Source organism: Tamandua tetradactyla, chromosome 11 (assembly GCF_023851605.1).
Source record: "Tamandua tetradactyla isolate mTamTet1 chromosome 11, mTamTet1.pri, whole genome shotgun sequence".
In the NCBI taxonomy this organism is placed as follows: Eukaryota; Metazoa; Chordata; class Mammalia; order Pilosa; family Myrmecophagidae; genus Tamandua; species Tamandua tetradactyla.
Genome location: NC_135337.1, coordinates 84,309,863 through 84,328,214, shown reverse-complemented (window position 1 = coordinate 84,328,214; position 18,352 = coordinate 84,309,863). Strand labels below are relative to the sequence as shown.

Below are 18,352 nucleotides of genomic sequence, written 5' to 3'. Positions count from 1 at the left end.
CTCTTCCCTCTTCGCGACCCTTGGTCACGTCCTTTTGCGTCCACCTTGAAGGCGACTCGGGCGGCTTGCCCCGATCCCCATGGCTGGAATTAAGGGCCGTCTAGTGCTGCGAGGACGCCTGCAGATCCCCGCTCTCCTTTCACCAGCTTTGGGGAGCTTTATCACCCCTGGTCCAGACAGCCGAGACTCCTCGCCCTTCTTTCCCTTGACCCGGGGAGTCGCTGGAGATGTGGGGTGGGCTTAGCTTGGTGGCCAGCTGCAACGAGGTGGCCTCAGCCAGCTGCTGAAGTTGTCTCCAGAAACAGACCACACCTGCATCCCAAACCTCTGAGCCCTCTCCCTGCTGCCCACCCTCACCCTGTGCCTTGCAAACTGTGGGTCTGGGGCGGTGGGGCTCCACAGGCACCTCAGGGATGTGTGGAGTGAAGGAGAAACAAGCGTTTCTATAAAATGAAGGCTGCAGGAACCCCGGATGGTAGCATTTCCCTACAGTCAGACTAGTTAGGCTGGGGGGAGGGTGTCAGAATTTCCCTCCTCCTCCCCCCTTCTCGAAATGGCCCAAACCCACATCCACCTGGCAGGTGAAGCTGGAAGAGGGTCCCGGGGAGGGAAGCCTGGCAACAACTCCAGCAATTTGGGGTCTTCAGCTTCAGCCAGGACTGCTAAGTCCCCTCTTCTACCCAGCTCTCTCCTCCCCCACACCACCCAGGGGGACCCCTTCACCGGTTCAACCCATCCCATCTGGCTGCCATGGGCCTCTACTGGTCTCCCCTCCATCTGCATGATGGGAGGTCACCCCATTCAGAAAACCTTTTCCTGATACCCAGCCCACCCCTCTCTGTCCTATCCAAGAACCCCCTCCACGTCCTCAGTGCTCACCAAGAGTCTCCTCTCGGAGACCCTCATCTTCTTCCTCTCGCACTCTAGAGTCCCCGCTTCCATCTTTAATTCACGGGACAGGGGGAGGGAGGGAACAAGGCAGAGCTACAAGAACTTTATTTGCTGTCCCCGGATGGGTGGGTGGGGGGTGCCGGTCTGTGGTCAGCTGAGGAGGGCTGCAGAGAACACAAGTGACTTCTTATGGGCCCAGGTGCATGCTGGGCTCCAAGGGACAAAAGGCTGGGGGAAGCAAGAAAGGAAACCACAAAGGAGGGCATGTGAGAGGGTTTATTGTGTGAAGTACCAGCCCACAGAGCACCAAGGCAGGGAACTAGGCGAAGCTGGGCTTGGGGCAAGTGGGAAGCCAGCCTTGCCCATCTGTCCATCCATGGCCTGTCGAGGGAGGTCAGGCTGCTTGTGTGCAGAGTCCCTCTGTTCTCCATCAACCCAGCCCCAGGGCTGTACTGTGTTTCCATTTCTGAGACCCCACTGTATCAAGCATCTTTAGGGCCATGCCCTTCGCCAGCACCACGTCTAGGACCTTCCACCAAGACTGAATCCTCAGGACCACCTGGTCCAAGCAGGACGGAGGGCTGGGTGGTCAGGGATGACTGGGTGTGTCCTCTGCAGGGGTGGCCACCTGGCTCAGAAGCTCCAAGGGTACCAGGAATGGGTTCAGGGGGCAGACCCCAGCTGCTCGCCAGGCTGATGTTGGTTCACGGGGCTGGGCACTGTCAGGGGCCTGGGAGGTAGCCTGGATGGGCTCTTCGTGCCCCTTGGAGCCAGTCTCACCTGCCTCAGCCCCAGACTCCAAGTTCCCATCAGCTGAGCTGGGCTGGGGAGCCATCAGGCGGAGATATGCTCCAGTCATGTGTTCCACTAGCTTTGTGCAGGGCAGGCGGGTCAGCTCCTGGGGAAGTGACAGGAGCAGGTCTAGGACAACAGCTGACTCTGGGAAAGGAGGGAGAGAGAAAGGGTGAGAGAAGGATGGCGCTTGCTACCTGCCAACCTACCCTCACGCCCGAGCCCCTACAGGCAACTCACCAGCTGCAGAGAGCTCAGGTCCAGGGCTGCTGCGGGAAAAAGACGATAGGTACTTGTAGATCTTCTCAAAGTCTACAGTGAGGTCTCCCTCCGTGGAGGGGCCAGCCAGGGAGGCGGAAGGAGCCTGAGGGGTGGGGCCAGAGACCACAGAGGTGTCAGGGGCCTCGGGGGCCTGCACCATCTGCTCTCGGGTGGTGCTGAGGAGTAGCTGCTTTCCACGGGCCTGTGTGGGTTTTGAGGGCTTGGAGTTCAGGAGGCTGATCGGTTCGGTGGCCGCGATGGTGAATACCTGGTAGGCAGAAGGATCAGGAAAGGAAGTCCTTCCATCTGCCACTCCCCTGACCTGCAAACTGCAAGCCCTCCACCTGCACCAGCTCACTAAATCCCCCTGCTACCCCAAGGAAGCCCTCCCAGGCAGGAGATGACCTGAGATGGGAAAACTGACCCAGATCCATCTGATTTGGACTCACATACACCCCTACTCCCTGGGACACTGCCAGCCTCCCTGTGGTATAGCTGTACCTGTGAGAAAGCAGCTGTCACAGCTTCCTCCAATGGGCCTGTTATCTTCTCAGCCAGATCTATCCACACCTAAGCAGTGTAACCAGAAGGTATGATGTCAGCCCAGGGATCAGCCCTCAGGGTTGATCCCATCCCAGGGATCTGATGACCAGGTTATAGCCCTTCAACTCCAGCCCCACTCCCTGGGGGCCAGCTCTGGAAAGTCTTGCCCTACCCACCTGCCTCACCTCAATGGGAGCTGGGGTCTGTGCTTCCCGGCACCTTGGACCCCGTGGGCCACCTGGACGCACCCTCTGAATGGCCTCCCGGGCCACACGGCCTTTGAGCTGCTGGAGGAAGTCGCGAATCTGGGAAAGAGGGAAGAAGAGACCTTCTATGCACCCAGGACTTGGGGAGAGAAATCAAAACCAGCTGCCCACTCAGGGAGGCTCCCTGGCCCAGCCCCTGTCGCACATGGATCCCGCCCTGCCAGCGTCCCATGGCCGGACACTGCTCTCAAACCTCCCGTTCACTCAGGAGAGGGCCCAAGAGCATATCCAACTACCTAATGAAGACACAAGGCCCAGCCCGGTCTGGCTCCGCCCCTCCGCCAGGGCCCGCCCCTCTCCTATATACCACCCTACTGATCTTTCCCTTCGTCCACTCCGCCCCATGTCCCGCTCCTCGCTTCAGCCTCCTGCCCGCCGCGTCCCGTTAGGTCCTTCGCCCCGCCCCGGACACACCCTTAGCCGCCTCCCGCCTCGCTTCAGCACCGGGGTCTCCTCTTACCTCGGCCTCGCTCCGGCCCGGCAGCTCCCGGCCCAGCTCGACGGCGTTCGGCTCCGGTTGACCCCGCCGCGCCTGCAGGAGCCGTAGCAGCTGCCGCTTCTCGCGGGCGCTCCAGGCCGCCGGGCCGGTCGCGTCGCCCAGGTAGCGCGCGGGGGCCGCTCGCCGCCGCTGCGGGGGCTTCATGCTGTTCGGAGCGGCGTCGGCGCGCGCGGACCCCTTCCTCGGTGGGCGGGGCCGCTGGAGCCGGTGGGCGGGGCTACGGGGGCCGCCGGGGCCAGAAAGCGTCGCGCGGAGGCGGGCGCAGACTGGGGCTGCTGGGCGTTTCCAGGTCTCTGCGGGACAAGTGAGGCGGAGAGACTGGCCGCGGAACTGGCGCCGGGGGCGGCCGACACTCTTCCCCACCCCCCCTTTTATCTCATGGACCTTGGATCCCATGCCTTCCCTTTATCCCTGGCCTCTTCGGAAGTTCCTCGCGTGTGTGCTCTGCTCCACGCAGCAGGCTGGCCCTGCCCGGAAAACGCGTTCGCCCCGCCATGCCTCAGTTTCCTCATCTGTAAAATGGAGCTAATAATCCCACTCTTGTCCATGTGCGGGCAGGAGGGAATGAAGAAGCTCTAGGCTAGACCGACGAATCTAGGAGACGGAGGCCAGACCGGGTCAGGGGCGGCAGGTCCAGGCACCAGACGAGGGCAGGGTCCAGGTGGTGGGCCGGGAGGATTGTAGGAGGGAGGGGAACCGGTGCTGAGCTTGGGGAAGGGGTGGGTTTATTTTTAACTTGAACTGATGGGGCTGCGGGTTACTTTTTATTTGCTTGGGTCCCCCCTCTTGTCCGTTGGCTCACATGAGTACCTGTGCGTGTGAACCCTGCTTCCCCCAGCCCTCCAACCCCACCCAGTCCCTGGAGCCCGGCCCTTCCAGTCCCGACCTCTCCTAGCCTGAAACACCCACCTCCCTCCTCAAGTCCTGGTCCAGGCCTCACCCGGGCCTCCCTTTTCTGAATCCACCTTCACCCCTCCGTGACACGGGTCCACAAAGACTCCCAGACTCAGCAGGTCAGTTCAAAGATTCGTTTTGAACTCAGGTGGGAGGGAGGGAAGTAGAGCGCGAGAGGGTGGCACAGGGGTCTGGTTCCATCGTGTAGGAGGCCGAGGGTCCTGGGGGACCTGGTCCACAGCCATGGCTGGTGCGTCTCCGGATCCTGCTGTGGGGGGCGCCATCCCTGGAAAGAGCAGTGGAGGCTGAGCTAGGGAGGGGACACTGTGCAGGCTGCCCCCTCCTCAATTGGCCACTGGCCTCCTCTGTCTGTCTGTGCGTCGTCGTCAGGGTGGGGACTACGTAGGAACCCCGAATTCTCCTCGCCCAGGGTCTGTCCAGGGTTTGGGGATTCCTCGCGCTACACTGAACCCCCAGCTAGTCCACTATCTGAGTTTGACCCCCAGCCCCACCTAATGCTTTGAGCCTTTAACAAGTTATTTAACAAGTGCTTCATTTTTCTCACTGATAAAGTGGGGGTTATACACCATAAGTACATGGAACCTTGAGTATAAGACAAAATAAAGTATCAATGGCTGAGAGATTTCAAACCGAGTAGAGAGGTTATCCTGGAGATTATTCCTACGCATTATATAGATATCCCCTTTCTAGTTAAAGTGTAATGGAGAGGTTGGAGGGAAGTGCCTGAGTGTAGAGCTGTGTTCCAGTAGCCATGTTTCTTGAAAATGATTGTATAATGATATAGCTTTTGCAATATGACTGTGTGATTGTGAAAACTTTGTGTCTGATCCTCCTTTTATTTATGAGATGGACAGATGAGTAAAACATATGGATTAAAAATAAATAATGGGGGAACAAATGTTAAAACAAATTTAGTAGATTGAAAAAAGGGGGGGGGTTATAATAATATATCCCTAAACGTAGGAGAATGGTATGTGTAAAACCCTGAAACTGGAATACTGTAAGTTCTATTTAGAGTTATTACGTCCCCTCCAGCTCCTCTATCCGCCCGGCCCACTCACCTGCCTCACTGGGGCCTCCTGGCCTGGGGGCAGCTGGGCGAGGCTCTCGGGGGTGCGCCGGGGAGCGCGGGCGCTGGAAAGGAGAGGCGGGCTGGAGTCCGGGCCGGGGCCAGGGCGCCCCCTGGGGGCTGCTGCGGGCCGGGTCGGGACAGGCTAAGAGGCTGGGGAGCAGGTTGGGGCGGGCGCCGGCATCCCGGCGCGGCGAGGGCGGGTACCTGAGTGCGCACAGACGAGGCCGAGCCCGGCGGCCAGCGCGGCGCCCAGCACCAAGGCCGCCACCACTAGCGCCACCACCGGCGCGGGCTCCAGGGCGGCGGGGGCCGGCGGGGGCGGCTCAGGGCGCACGGCCCAGTCCTGGACGCCTTTGGGCGGCCCTGTAGGGAGTGGAAGCTGAGACGCGGCCAGAACCCAGATGTCCGCTCGCCACTCACCCCTGTGGGGGTGCAGGACTGCTCGCTTACGTGGGGACGGCCGGGGCACTGTGACCACGATGGGCTGTGTCAGCGTGTGCAGATAGTGGCTGTCAGCGCCCAGGCTCTCGCCACTGCCACTCCTGGCGTCAGCACAGGCCTCGTCCTGAAGCAGACACTGTGGGTGGGGAAGGGAAAGGACCCGGGCCTGGGAGTCAGGGTCTGGTCCCCACGATTTCAGGCTCTCAGGGGATCCAGGCATCCAGTTCTCCATTAGAGCCCTGGAAATCTGGCCCCTTAGGGGTTCCTGAGCCCAGCTCCCAAAATATGCACCCGGCAAGCCACGCAGGAGTCCAACTTCAAGGGGATCACCCTACCTAATGGAGCCCAACATTAGGCACCCAGGGTTGTGACTCCTCAGCAGCCCTCTGCACCACCTTCCAGCCACCCTAGAGTTCTGCCCACAATGGAACCCAATGTCCACTCCAGTCCCCTGTGGAACCCTTGCGCCAAGCCCCATGGGCCCCCGGGGGTTTCCGTACCCAGTCCCCAGCCAGTGAAAGGCCAAGTGCTTAACCACCACCCAAGCCCCCTAGCCGCCCAGATTCCCCTCCTTGCGCTCGCGCACTGGCGATGGTGGCGGTGGCTTCCGCGGCGCAGGCACATGGCGGGCTCCCCGGAGGCGGCGACAACGGCTCAGCTGGCAGTGCAGGAACTGCACAGAGGCGTTGAAGACCGGGCGCAGGCGGAAGCTGAAGCGTGCGGGACGGGTGGCACTGGGGTATGGCAGCGGTGGCAGGAAGGCGACCGAGGCGTCGGCGGGGCAGCCCCCGCGCAGCAGCACCAGGGAAGGGCCAGGGGTTGGGCGTGAGGACGGGGTCACTGAGCAGTGGTGAATGGCCAGACCCCAGCGCGGGGAAGGACGGGCCAGGGCCGCCTGGGGGACAGAGGTGTGAACAGGTCAGGCCTCACTCACACTCCCTGGCTCCCTCTCAGATCCTCGACCCCGCCGCCCCCCTACCCCTCGCCTCGGCCCCCCAGGTGCCCGCACTTGCACGAACACGCGGCTGTCCGCCGGAACCTCGAGGGGCCCCGCACGGCGCGGGAAGGCATTCTCTGCATCCGACAGCTCCAGGTTGAAGAGGGGTCGTCGCAGCCAGGGTCCAGACGCCGCGGAAAACGGGGGTGCTGGGCGGGGAGGAGTGAGTGGCACGGAGGACAGACGCACTGCCCCTGGGGGCCTCCGGACAAGCGACCCCACCTCTTGGCCTCCACCATCTCCTCTGGTAAACGGATGCAACCGTGATAGATCCCGTTGTGCTTGCGGCGAACGTGGTGTGAGTTTGGGTGAATCAGTCACAAGCAAACAAGATTGCATCCGTTTGCCAGAGCAGGCTTCCCTCGGGAGGCAGCAGGCTGGTTTGGGAGAGGGACCTGGCACCACCCTTCCCCTTCTAAATGGAGGTAGGTGCTGTCAACAAAGGGGAAAGGGGAGAAGAGGGTGCTTGTTCTGCCCTTATGGCCACCTCCAAACCTAGCCAGGTCACTAGGATTGGGGCCTTTTCATTTGTTCAGCGGCCACGATGCCTGCAGAACCCCAGGGAGGGTCCTTTAACTCCGTTGTGGCACACATCACACACAGGCTGGTCTGGGCTTACAGCAGATTCCTGCCAGCACCCTTCCCCCAGGTCTCAACTGGGGTCTTTATCCAGTGATGTTGGGCAATGATAAGGATCACTGCACATACATTTCCTAGAAGCATTTGCACACTGCCCCCCCTTCTGGCTCTTGCTCTCACGGTAAGTGCAGGGGGACTCTGAGGAGATTGTGATCCAGGCCAACCTGGGAATGGGGGATAGAGACAAAGCACCCCCCACTCACTGCCTATGCCCCTGAAGGGGAGAAGGGGATAGGTGGGAGAAGTCAAGCAGAGAAAAGGTGACTTGGGAGTGAGATGGGCCCAGTGTCCCCCAGTTTCTACATACCCGGAAGCCTGCTGGGCAAGGTGGTGGTCCCCAGGAGCAGGGCCAGCAGCAGCAGTACTGCCCCCAGCATGCTGGGAGAGCTGAGGTTAGTGTGTGGGGCAACAGCAGACACCAGCCAGGTAGCGCCCAGGCGGGGCAGGTGGGCAGGCGTCCCTGTCCTTGGCAGGGCTGTCACCCAGGGAGGTAGGGAGCGGGGGCGGTGGACTGAGGGGCCAACATCACAGCCAGTGCCCAAGGACTGCTGGGGATTAAGGGCTCTTCTCCTGCCGAGCTGTGGCTTGGGATGGGGGTTTCCCCACACCAGCTGTTGATACTGGGCAAATCATCACAGATGCTGACCTAGCAGCAGCCCCACCATCCCACCCCCGAGCCCTGGCCCTGTTCCCCCTCAAGGGAGAGGCCTCATCCCCAACATGGGGAAGGGTGCTCCTCTGCCCCCTTTCCCACAGGTAGGGGCTCCCAGCCCCTCTCCCCTCTCCTTGCCAGGTCAGGCTGTGACCACGCCATGCCATGGACCACCACTCAGTGGAAGAAAAGGGAGGGCTTTATTCTCAAGCATCGAAGGGTTTACAAACAAGGGCATTTTGTTTTAAAAAGTGACAGGGCAACGCTGGTGGCCTGAGAAGGGGTCAGAGGCCAATAGGCTGGGCTAGCCACCTCCCCCTCCCGCTAGGCCCCTGCCTGCCCAGTCCACCCTCTGCCAGGATGAGAGGGATGGCTGGTGACGGAGGGGGACAACATGGGAGAGGCAAGGAGGTAGGAGAGTCTCCTCCTGGGCTCCCATGTAACACTGAAGGAATGGGGGGTGGGGGGTGGGGGGCGAGAGGACACACTCACAAAACAGAAAACAAAGTTAAATAAAGATAAAACCAGGCAGCTCGGGCTACCTGAAAAGGCCCCCGTGGCTGGACCCAGATAGGGAGGGTGGGAAGGGGGGAGGTGACAGGAGGGGCAGAGCTGTTGGTCTCCCACCCTGCCCCTACCCCCTCACAAAGGGGACGCAGGGGCAACCCCCCTCCCCGGGGAGAAGATGATTTCTATTACTTTTTAAACATGCGGCATTTGGTGAATATAATGACTCAGAACAATAGATAGAGGGTACAGCGCCTAAGCCTGTATTGCTTCAGCTACATCCAGGGAGGTTCCTCACCTTTGGTGTTGGTTGGTTTTTGTTTGTGGTTCTGTGTGGTTTTTTTTTTTTCTTTTCTTTTTTTGTTATCTTGTTTCTTTGTCCACTTGATTTGCATGCATCACCGACAAAAAGGAAACACACCCCCTCCTGCTCTGGCTGCTGCCAAGGGCTCCAGAGTGCACAACAGCCTGGCCTCATCGGCCCCGAGCTCGGTCGGGGACTGGCCAGCTCTGGGCGAGTAGGGGGACACTTGGGGGCACTCTGGGAGCATTCCCACCTCCATCACTCCCACCACCCATTGCGGCCTGGCCTCCCTGCTCCTGCAAGCCTGCCCTTCCTCTGTCCCTGCTGCACATCCTCAAACCCCCACATCCCTAACCTGCATCCTCAATCCCTGGACTTCCCCAGCCCCCTCCCTCAGCCCCCTGGCCCCCCAAGCCTATCTCTGAGTCCCTCCAGCAGCCTCTCTGCCGCACCAGAGTTTTCTGCACTTATCCCACCCCACACCCACCTTCCCTGAAGACCATCCTGTGTGGCTGTGGCCCTTTGGGCTCCCTGTATGCCCCCTGAGATCATCAACTCATCCCTAGTTGTGGCCAGACTCCAGCCCCAAGGGCTGGCTTCTGGGGAGGAATCCCCAGATCCCGCCTTTAAGATATGTCTCTCCCAGGCTGGGGCTGCTGAGGAGCAGTGGCCCAGGCCCCCCATGGCTCGAGCCCCCAAACCCAGTCCCCCAGCCCCTACCGCGCCTCGTGCAGAAGGGGGCTCCACCACAAGCAGCTAAACATGACTTTGGTAAAGTTTCTGAAGTTACCAACAAACCCCATTAGAACAAGCTCTTCTCCCCCCCACCCCCCAAAACACCCCACCGAGTTCAATAAAATACAATAAACTCCAAAAAAGGACCCCCTGAGATCAAAGAGAGAAAAACCAGGCCCAGTGTGGCTGCAGTCATCATGCCCAGACCACATTACAAGGACAAGGATGCCAGCCTATGGATTCACTAAAAGACAGAGACCTAAGCAGACCTGGGGGTCCAGGCTGCAGCTCCGCCCCACTTTTCTAGACTGCCAGGGGCTGGCTGAGCCCAGGCTGGGCCAGGAGAGAGGCAGAGGCAGGAGGAATGGGGAGAAAGCCAGACAAGAACAGAGGTAGAGAGGAAGTGACAGAGAGAGGGAAATGGAGAAATGGGGAACGTGGATGGGAGAGAGAAGTGGCGAGCGTGCCGACACTCCGGCAACTGGAAGGGGTGTGGGACGTGGCGACTCTCTCCTGGCCTCTGGGGGCCGCCCCAGCCCAGAGGTTACAACTGAATAAATAGCAAGTCTGGTCTGATCGTGGCCTGCTGTCTTCCGTTCACAGTGTCTGTCGGGGGGTGGGGGATGGGGTGGGGTAGGGAGTGGGACACGCACAGCCGCTGGCCCCAGGGGCAGGAAGGGCTGGAGGCCTGGTAGGCTCATCTGTCCGTGGCTGACGGGCAGGGAGTGGGGGGTGGGTCGGTGTCCCCTACTTTCTGTCCTCAGCCCCTGGTGGCTGTTCAGGCCCCAGATCTCCCCTGGCGGGCAGCTGGGTGGCCAGGTAGGGACAGGGGAGGGGGGCTGTGGCCAAGCCCCTGGCCCCCTGCAGGGCTGGCCGCCTCCACGCAGCTACCTGAAGAAAGGCAGGTGGTGCTGGCTCAAGATTCCACTAGTCCGCGGCGACTCCGTCTTTGCCATGACATCCTTGAACCAGGAGGCCACATCCACCTCCAGCGTCTCGTAGCGCTTGATGAAGCTGTGTTCCTGCAAGGCCCAAGGGAGGGGGGGGGGGTCTTAGAATGAGGCCCTGGAGGAGGGAAGGAGTTAGGCTGGGGGCCAAGAGAAGCCTACAGGTACTCACAAGTAGCTTATTATACTTTGGTCTCTTCCTGTGATCTTTAGTAAGGCTGAAGAAAAGAGAGGGACGGAAAGCGATGTGAGAGCCGTGGGGAGGGGGTGCCGACTGCCTCCATGCACTCCCGCTGCCCTCCCGCGGGCCAGGCATCTTCAAGATCCAGGGGAAGGAGTCGCAGGCAAGCCCTGCCCAGTTGTGCGGCCCTGAAGCTTCCTGGCCAAGGGTGGGCTGCAGGGTGCCTGGCTTGACCACAGTGCCCCTGTCCCCTCACAGGCATTTTCAAGGGCTGAAAGCAGCTGGGAGCCCGCACTCAGGCATCCTGCTTGCAGTGGGAGGCAGGACTGCAGTGGGAGGCTTGTCCTGACACAGACTTCTGCTCACTGTATCAGAGTGCTCAGAGCCAACAGCCCTGGGCCACCTCTGCCAGCTCACAGCCTCCTGTGACAAAGCCCAAGGGCCACTATGTCAAAGGCCTGCAGGACCAGCAGCCCGTTGGGCCGGAAGTCCCATCCTGCCCACAGCTGCTCCCACTGCCCACCTGGGGTGGCCTTTCTCTTTCCCCTCCTGCTGTCAGGAGTGGGCTACACACACCAGGCTGGACCGGGCCTCCAGCCCACCCCGGGGCCTCCCTAACCCCAACCCACCTCCCAGAGCTGAGGAATAGGTGGGGATTCTCACCAGTCTTTGACAAAGGACTGGAAGTCCCCCGAGAAGCCCATGTGACCAGGCAGAAGGGGGGGCTCTTCCTGGAGGACTTTGGTGAGGACCTCGAAGTCCGTCTTGCAGTTCTTGTAGGGAAACTGTCCCGTTGCCAGCTCCACCTGGGAGGGGAATGGGGAAGGGCTGGACCAGCTGCAGAGAGGACCATGCCCTCCCTCTCCCCTCCCCTGCTTGCTTTCCAAGCCCCAGAGCAGGCCTCAGACCCAGCCCACGGAGGGGGTGCCCAGCTCACCAACGAGATGCCCAGGCTCCACACGTCAGCCCGGATGTCATAGTCAGGCTTGGTAGGGTCCGGGGGGTCAATGCGTTCAGGCTGCCCGGGGAAGGGAAGGGGGAGGGAGGGGAGGATGTAGCCTTGAGGGGGTTGGATACGTCCCCTGCCACCCGCCACTGCCCACTGGGCGCGACCAGGTCCCAGCTCACCGCCATGTAGGCGGCACAGCCAGCGCTGCGCGTTTTGGCTTTGGAGTCCACAAGGCGGCCGCTAATGCCGAAGTCGCAGAGCTTGATCTGGCCCCGTTCATCCAGCAGGATGTTGGAGGGCTTGACGTCACGGTGGATCACGCCATGCTTCTCCTTCAGGTAGTAGAGTGCCTTCACGATCTGCAGAGGGAACAGAAAAGGTGTCAGCGAGGGGCCTGGAGGCCGGCCTAGGTGGCCACCCTCCCCCATCCCGCCACTGCAGGACTGCTCACCGCCACCGTCATCTTTCCCAGGATGCGCTCGGGGATGGGGCCCTGCATCCGCTTCTTGAGCTTCTCAGCGCACGTGCCCATAAGCTCCATGGCAATGAAGACGTCCGTCTGCAGGGTCAGGAGGCGGCAGCTTGGCGGTGGCCTGCGCCCTCCTGCCCACCCTAGACAGGCCCTGGGTCCCGGGGGAAGGAGCGGGGGGGCAGGGAGCTAGCCAGGCCAGGGCCGGCGCAGAGACTGGTGAGGAAGAAGAAATTCAGGAGGCGGACGCTGGACTAGTTCTGACAGGCCCCCAGGTGTCTGGGGGGGGGGGGGGCACTGAAAGAGGAGAGGAGTCTCTGGGGTTCCCGCCAAAGATGGAGCTGGGGCAGGGGCTGCTCACGTTGGTGATGAAGGTGCCAAAGCACTGCACGATATAGGGGCAGTCGTGGCTCTTGAGCACTACGTCGAGGTCCATGAGGATCCGCTTGTTCTCCTCCTTGTTGCCCGAGCGCCGCATTTGCTGCATGGGAGGGCAGGGGGCCTTAGCCAGGAGGGGACACGCAAGGGCATCCCTAGGGGCAGGGGCTGGTCTCACCTTGACCGCGATGATGTGCCCAGTCTTCCGGAAGCGCATCTTCCACACCTGGCCACAGGTGCCGCTGCCCATCTCGCCCAGGTTCTCCAGGTCATTGATTTCAGCCTGGTAGCGCTGGTGGGGAGGGCAAGGGTCACACAGAGACAGCCCCATGCTGTGTGGTGTCCTGTCTGCTGCCACCCACTCTTCCCCACCTGGGGATGCCAAGGGAAGGGTGGTACCTGGCCCCCAATGGTCAGGTAGCCCGTCTGCTTCATGATCTCCTGCAGCTTCTGGTCAATCTCAATGCTGGGGGGGACAAGGAGAAGGTGCCAGTGGTGGGGGTCCAGACCAACCCGAAGCCATCCCCCAACCCTGAAGGGTTCCCTCCAATTTAACCACTCTACTGCCTTGGCAACACAGCAGCCCATCTATGGCAGAGACCCTCTTACGCCGACCTCCCGACCCTCCCTGGGCCTGGTGGTCCTGACTGATGGCTCACCTCTCCATGCTGCGTGGGATAAACAAGGGTGACGGGAGACCCAGCATATGGCGGGGCCGGGCGGGAGGCGTAGGGTGCTGTGGGGAGCTCTCTGAAGAGGGTGAGCGGCTGCCCCCATCGTTGGCCAGCGGGAGCTGCAAGGCTGGCAGGGTGAGAACCGGAGGTAGAGCTGGGGTTAGCTCCCAGCCTGCCCCTCTCTTGCAGCACCAGCTCCAGTTTCTGACCCTTGAGGGGAGCTTGGGACTCTTGTCTCACCCTCCCTGGTACACTGCAGGTAGGCCAATCCAACCCCTACCTGCCCTGCTGGGCTGGAGGACTTGGCATCCCTGTCCCATCCCACCCTGGACCATTCTCAGGGTGTGTTCTCCAACCCCCTGACCTGGAAGGAGATGGAGAGCTGGTGGTGACGGGGGTACCCAGAGGCTGAGGGGTCATCCCCAGGTCTACACTGACAGGGAAACGTGACCTCAGGGCCTGATGGTGTCACCCAACTAGGCAGCCTCCCAGGAGGTCTCTTTCCTCCCACCTCTGCCCAGGCAACTGACGGACCCAGGAGGAGGAAATGCTGGCTGGGATCAGCCTGGACTCTGGCCCTGGCCACAGTACTGAGGTGTGAGCAGGTATGATGGACCACCCTGGGGAGACGTGTGTGAGGGACCCAGGCCTTGGGATGCCTCGCAGCACGTTCTGCTCCAGGGGCAGGAGGGTCAGCCGGCTGATCTGGGAGCCTCCCAGCCCAGCCTGCAGAGCCAGGGCCAATGGGGGGCAGAGGAAGGACCCCAGGCTGAGTCTGTGTCCTCTGAGGGAGGGGATCCGGGTGGCACAGCCCCTCCAGGGGCCAGCAGCACAAGGGGTTGGGTCAGGTGGGTGGCTTGGTCCCTTTCAGCAGCCTGCATGCGGACGTCCAGCTCAGGCATGCTACAGGCAGGCGGGCAGGCAGTGGGCAGGCAGCAGAAATCCAGGGCGGGTGGACGGGCAGCATTAGGGAATGGGAGGGCAGGATACAGGCAGACAGACAGACAGGAACCAAGACTTGAGGCTCAGCTGCCCAGAGAAGATGCTGCAGAGACAGGCCAGTGAGAGGCCTGGAAAGGAGAGCAGGGTCCCCAAGGGGCTAAGAACTCCCCTGACTGGGCTGGCAATGGGGGAAAGGGAGCAGAGGACAAGAGGCAGGGCAGGGCCCCTGGACACCTGAAGAAGGTGGTCACTGGCTGGGGAGGGCCACAGCTTGCTTGCCTTGGAGCACTGGCACACATGCACCCTCCAAGGCTCACCTTGCCATGGAGAGCCAGCCAGGAGGCCAGGGCCTCTACTGGCTATGCCCACAGACCTCAGCTGATTCCCTAGCCTGCCCCTTCTGTCACAGCCCACCTTCTTTTCCCACATTTCTGCAAGCACCTGGTGACTTGGTTGCTACTGAAAAGACAAATGTGCTTGAGTGTGGACCGGCAGGTCCTTCTCCTGTCCTGTTGGCCCAGTAGCCTGACCTTAGCCAGAGCCAGAGACATGACTCCGATTTGCAGTCCTAGAACTAAGGCAGGGACACCTGGGGCTAGGTAGGAGCAAACGAAAGGTTCTGGGGACCAGCTCTGCCCCCTGCAGCAGCACCCCCCAGTCCCGGGATTTACCACCTCCCCTGCTCTGGATCTGCTCTGCCCTCACCAGAATGAGACTCCTACTCCCCTCCCTCTCTGTCTGGGGCTCCTGAGGGCTCACCATGCTTCCCCTGCCCCTAATCCTTGGACTCTCTCGACACTGCTGGGCTCTCGCCTTGGGGGTATCTGGGCCCCTTTTCTGACCTGCACCATCAGTTTACTGGTGACAAGGACCATGCCCCCAACTCTCTTTGCACTTCATGATGCCCTATCAGTTTTCTTCCTCAGTCCACCAGGCCCTCTGAGGGTGGCTCCAAAGCCCAGGGAAAAGGCTGCTGGGAGACAGATGCTTCTAGTCATCCCCATGGGCTCGAAACACATGGGGACTCAAGGAAGGCCAGTGAAGGGTACATGAAGTGGAGGGATGTGGAGAGATAGAAAAAGGCCCTGAGGACAGAGATTTCTGAGGTGTTGACAGGCCACACAGCAGTTCAGGAGGGTGAAGTGAGAGCAAGAGGGTGAACAAGAAAAGGAGAAAGAATGAAAGAGTGAGACCAAGAGAGGGAGCAGGGCCAACAGGAGCCCCGGATGTCCCAGGATGCCAGCCCCGGTGCTCCTGCGCACACGCGCGCGTACGCGCGCACACACACACGTACGCACGCACCTGGAGTATGGCAGAACTCCCTGCTCCCAATATGCAGGTGGACAGAGGGTATGCCACACAGCCCCCAGCACAAAACTCTCACACAAGCATTAGCCACACCCATGCACGATGGCCAACAGGACCTTACTCCCCAACCGTCTCCCTCTCTCAGCAGAGACTCTGTCTCACTCACACACACCTACAAATAGGGCACACGGGGACCAACACACCTGGACTCCCCTACACATATATACCATCCCCAACACGGTGAGCACCATGCGCTCAGGGCCTCGGGATGGCTGTTCCCTCCACCCCCACTCCCCCAGCTCATGCTCCACCTCCCACAAGCCTTGGCTTAAATCCCACCTTCTCAAGAGGTTTCCCGTGACCACCCCACTGTGGAACCCCCTTTCCTGGCTCTACTTTTTCTTTTCTCCCAGGCACTCGTGGTCTTCTAATATTCTCCCTAACACGTAATGCGTTCACTGGCTGCCCCCCTACTGGGTGGCAGCTCCAGTAAGACAGGGACAGGGTCTATATTGTTCCCTGCTGCGTCCTCAGTCCCTACAATAGGCATAGTAGACAGGAGAGCTTTAATAAGTGTTTATCAGATTGTTGAAGTTGGCTGAATATGCACAGTTCCCTCAGCTAGCCCAACATGTTCTCTCTCTCTCTCACATGTGCACACACACAAACAGACAAGCACATACAAGTCCCTTGGCAAATGACACACTCCAACTCAATGGGGGAACCCGCTTTCTCCTCTAGCCCAAGAGGAAGGAGGGGTGGGAGGTGAGAGGGCAGAGAGGAAGAGATGGGGCTGGGCTGGACATTGCTCTTGTGGAGGGAGAGAAAATGAGAATCAGAGAAGGACACACACGCAAACACACACATACATACACACACACACAGCATGGGAGGACGGAGGCAGGGAAGGGGGATGGCATTCTGCGGCCCGGGAAAGCGGTTAGGTCAATGGTGCAGATGTCCAAGCGGCGATGATAAAAAGGCTGGTACCTGCTCGTTGGGACGGGGCAGGAGCAGGGCTTAGAGTGATCACAATAACTGGATGGGGAGAAGGAAGAAAAAAAACAACACCACGATAAATCACAACAGAAACAACCGATTTGTCCAAAAGAAAAGAAATCAAATTATAATGAGGAGGAGGGGAGGCATGAGGCACCGAACTGCAGAGATGGGGAGAAACCGACAGAGATGGAGGATGGGATGGAGCTGACAGAGACACAGACACCTGGAGGGGGCCTCCTCAGGGGGCCTCACTCTGTCCCTAGGACCCGGTTATGCTGAGTCAGACACCCCTTAAGGCAACCCAGACCCCTCCTAGGCCCTGTCTCAGACAAACTGGAGTTGGGAAAGGCAGCAATGGAGGGCCTAGCAGGAAGCCTCCAGGTCTTGGCCCAACTTCCTACCCCAGGCAGTATCCCACCCCATCATCTCTGGGTCTCCAGGAGACACACCAGGGAGGAATCCACACCAACCCCCAGGCCAGAAAAGGGAGAGTGTGAAGTGTGCCCTGCACAGGGCAGGGAAGTGAAGGCGGGGGTGGGGGGGTGGGGGAACAGGCCATGAGGACCAGGTTGGGTGAACTGGGAGCTGGTGGGGCCCCCAGATATGGGGGATGCCTACTGTCTTCTCTCAGGATAAACCCAACAGGGAGTATATAAACTACAAGGGTCAGAGGAGATATAAAGGAGGCAATTTTCTGGGTCAAGAGAGACAGAAAGGGTAATGAGACTAGGGAGTGTTCTGATTCCCACCAGAAGAGAGGATTTGGGGAGGGGGGGTTGTAGGACATAACAAGTAGACTACGTGGGCGTGTGTTTGGGGGGTGGGCAGCTGTTGGACCTAGCTGACAAGATGCCAAGTCAGGTGTGTGTTTGGGAGGCACAGCTGTTGACCCCAGATGACAAGATGCTAGGAAGGTATGCACTGAGATGGTTGGATAAAAAAAAGGGGTATGCATGTTGGGATGCCTAGTTATAGTTATAATGACTCCAAGGTATCTAGGCCAGGTGGAGGGAAGCGAATAGTCACTGGAACCCAGGTGACAAAGTTGTCTGGCTGGGGTGGTGGGTGTCTATTTTTGGAGAGGCTAGACACAGTCACCCAGACGGTGGGAGTGAAAACTGGTCAGAGAGGTAGGTGGGAATTTGAAGGTGATCACTGATGACTCCAGTCTAATGTCTGGAGATAGAGTGTGTTGGGGGAGTCCAGATGACAAGGTCTCTAGCTTGAAAGAAGGTTCTGCTACACAAAGTCACAGGAAGAGAGTGGGAGCGTGGTCAGAAGGGATGTGTGTGTGCATGAGTGTTTGGGGCGGGGTGGGGGGGATCCTGAATGTGATCACGGACGTAGAACAGGTCCCAGCTCTGATTAGATGACGGAGATGAGGGCGGGACATCAGGTGGGGGGACCTCTCATCGAGCCGAGCAAATTAGCTCTCAGGACCCGCAAGCGAAACACCCAAGACCGGGGAGGGCCGCCAAGGCGCGCAGGGGCAGCCCTGGGCCGCTGTCCTCGCTGACCCCACGCCACCCGGGTCACCGTGACCCTCTCCCCGCGAGCCGACGGCGGGAGGCGGAGAGCAGGAGGAGCGCGAGCGCCCCGGAAGCGGGGGCGGGGCCTGGCGGCGAGGGCGGGGCTTCCCGAGGAGCGCGCCCCGCCCAGTCCGTCCCCTCCCCCACGCCGCCGTGCTTACTGGGCCTGGGCCGCTGGGGGCTGATATCCAGGTTGAGGTCGATCCTCCGCCGGGCCTCGCGGTTCTCCTGCTTCAGCTTCGCCTCCAGGCGGGACAGCTTCTGCTCCAGGGAGGACGCCGCCATCTTCCCCGCCGCCGCCGCCGCGCACCGCCCGGCCGCCCGTCAGTCCGGCAGACAAACACCGCACTGCGCCTGCGCCGGGATGACCCCGCTGAGCCGCCGTCTCGCCCTGCATAGCGCATGCCCACGGCGCTCACCCGCCCTTTCCTCGTGCGAACTTCGGCGCGTGCGTGCTTC

General features: G+C 60.5%; 3 protein-coding genes across 8 annotated transcripts; all 3 read right to left on the bottom strand.

The window, feature by feature from the left end:
- Window positions 1–1,149: 1,149 nt before the first annotated feature.
- On the bottom strand, window positions 1,150–3,453 carry SNAPC2 (small nuclear RNA activating complex polypeptide 2). Of its 4 annotated transcripts, none has more exons than XM_077119568.1 (5): window positions 3,214–3,453; window positions 2,664–2,792; window positions 2,446–2,514; window positions 1,924–2,212; window positions 1,150–1,830 (listed from the first exon to the last, which is right to left on the bottom strand). In XM_077119568.1, exons 1-5 carry the CDS (start codon window positions 3,394–3,396, stop codon window positions 1,481–1,483), a joined length of 1,020 nt encoding a protein of 339 aa, XP_076975683.1. In that variant the 5' UTR covers window positions 3,397–3,453; the 3' UTR covers window positions 1,150–1,480. The 4 variants fall into 4 exon arrangements, with proteins under 4 accessions (XP_076975683.1, XP_076975685.1, XP_076975684.1 ...); XM_077119570.1 differs by having other exon boundaries at window positions 1,924–2,047; XM_077119569.1 differs by having other exon boundaries at window positions 2,673–2,792.
- A 1,780-nt stretch (window positions 3,454–5,233) lies between these two features.
- Window positions 5,234–7,856, bottom strand: TGFBR3L (transforming growth factor beta receptor 3 like). Its single transcript, XM_077121517.1, has 7 exons — window positions 7,624–7,856; window positions 6,690–6,826; window positions 6,267–6,575; window positions 6,087–6,095; window positions 5,690–5,816; window positions 5,444–5,602; window positions 5,234–5,301 (listed from the first exon to the last, which is right to left on the bottom strand). The coding sequence occupies exons 1-7, from the start codon at window positions 7,691–7,693 to the stop codon at window positions 5,234–5,236; spliced, it is 879 nt and encodes a 292-aa protein (XP_076977632.1). The 5' UTR covers window positions 7,694–7,856.
- A 293-nt stretch (window positions 7,857–8,149) lies between these two features.
- On the bottom strand, window positions 8,150–18,232 carry MAP2K7 (mitogen-activated protein kinase kinase 7). Of its 3 annotated transcripts, XM_077121514.1 has the most exons (12): window positions 18,055–18,232; window positions 16,353–16,400; window positions 13,098–13,239; window positions 12,838–12,904; window positions 12,617–12,730; window positions 12,422–12,541; window positions 12,043–12,150; window positions 11,771–11,950; window positions 11,580–11,660; window positions 11,306–11,448; window positions 10,634–10,679; window positions 8,150–10,536 (listed from the first exon to the last, which is right to left on the bottom strand). In XM_077121514.1, the coding sequence occupies exons 1-12, from the start codon at window positions 18,176–18,178 to the stop codon at window positions 10,402–10,404; spliced, it is 1,308 nt and encodes a 435-aa protein (XP_076977629.1). In that variant the 5' UTR covers window positions 18,179–18,232; the 3' UTR covers window positions 8,150–10,401. The 3 variants fall into 3 exon arrangements, with proteins under 3 accessions (XP_076977629.1, XP_076977630.1, XP_076977631.1); XM_077121515.1 differs by lacking the exon at window positions 16,353–16,400; XM_077121516.1 differs by lacking the exons at window positions 16,353–16,400; window positions 18,055–18,232 and adding an exon at window positions 13,393–16,300.
- Between the last annotated feature and the right edge of the window lie 120 nt (window positions 18,233–18,352).

Bases quoted from the DNA above. Each gene is read 5' to 3' on its own strand.
- SNAPC2 (XM_077119568.1), bottom strand. From the start codon at position 3,396: ATGAAGCCCCCGCAGCGGCGGCGAGCGGCCCCCGCGCGCTACCTGGGC. The intron at 2,515-2,663 runs GTGGGTAGGGCA...TACACTGCTTAG, and splicing joins CTCCCATTGAGGTGAGGCAG to GTGTGGATAGATCTGGCTGA. The intron at 1,831-1,923 runs GTGAGTTGCCTG...CTCCTTTCCCAG, and splicing joins ACCTGAGCTCTCTGCAGCTG to AGTCAGCTGTTGTCCTAGAC.
- TGFBR3L (XM_077121517.1), bottom strand. From the start codon at position 7,693: ATGCTGGGGGCAGTACTGCTGCTGCTGGCCCTGCTCCTGGGGACCACC. The intron at 6,576-6,689 runs GTGCGGGCACCT...TCTGTCCCCCAG, and splicing joins ACAGCCGCGTGTTCGTGCAA to GCGGCCCTGGCCCGTCCTTC. The intron at 5,302-5,443 runs GTACCCGCCCTC...TCTCCTTTCCAG, and splicing joins CCTCGTCTGTGCGCACTCAG to CGCCCGCGCTCCCCGGCGCA.
- MAP2K7 (XM_077121514.1), bottom strand. From the start codon at position 18,178: ATGGCGGCGTCCTCCCTGGAGCAGAAGCTGTCCCGCCTGGAGGCGAAG. The intron at 16,401-18,054 runs GTAAGCACGGCG...CTCCCCATCCAG, and splicing joins CCCCCAGCGGCCCAGGCCCA to TTATTGTGATCACTCTAAGC. The intron at 13,240-16,352 runs GTACCAGCCTTT...TCACCCTGCCAG, and splicing joins TGCCCCGTCCCAACGAGCAG to CCTTGCAGCTCCCGCTGGCC.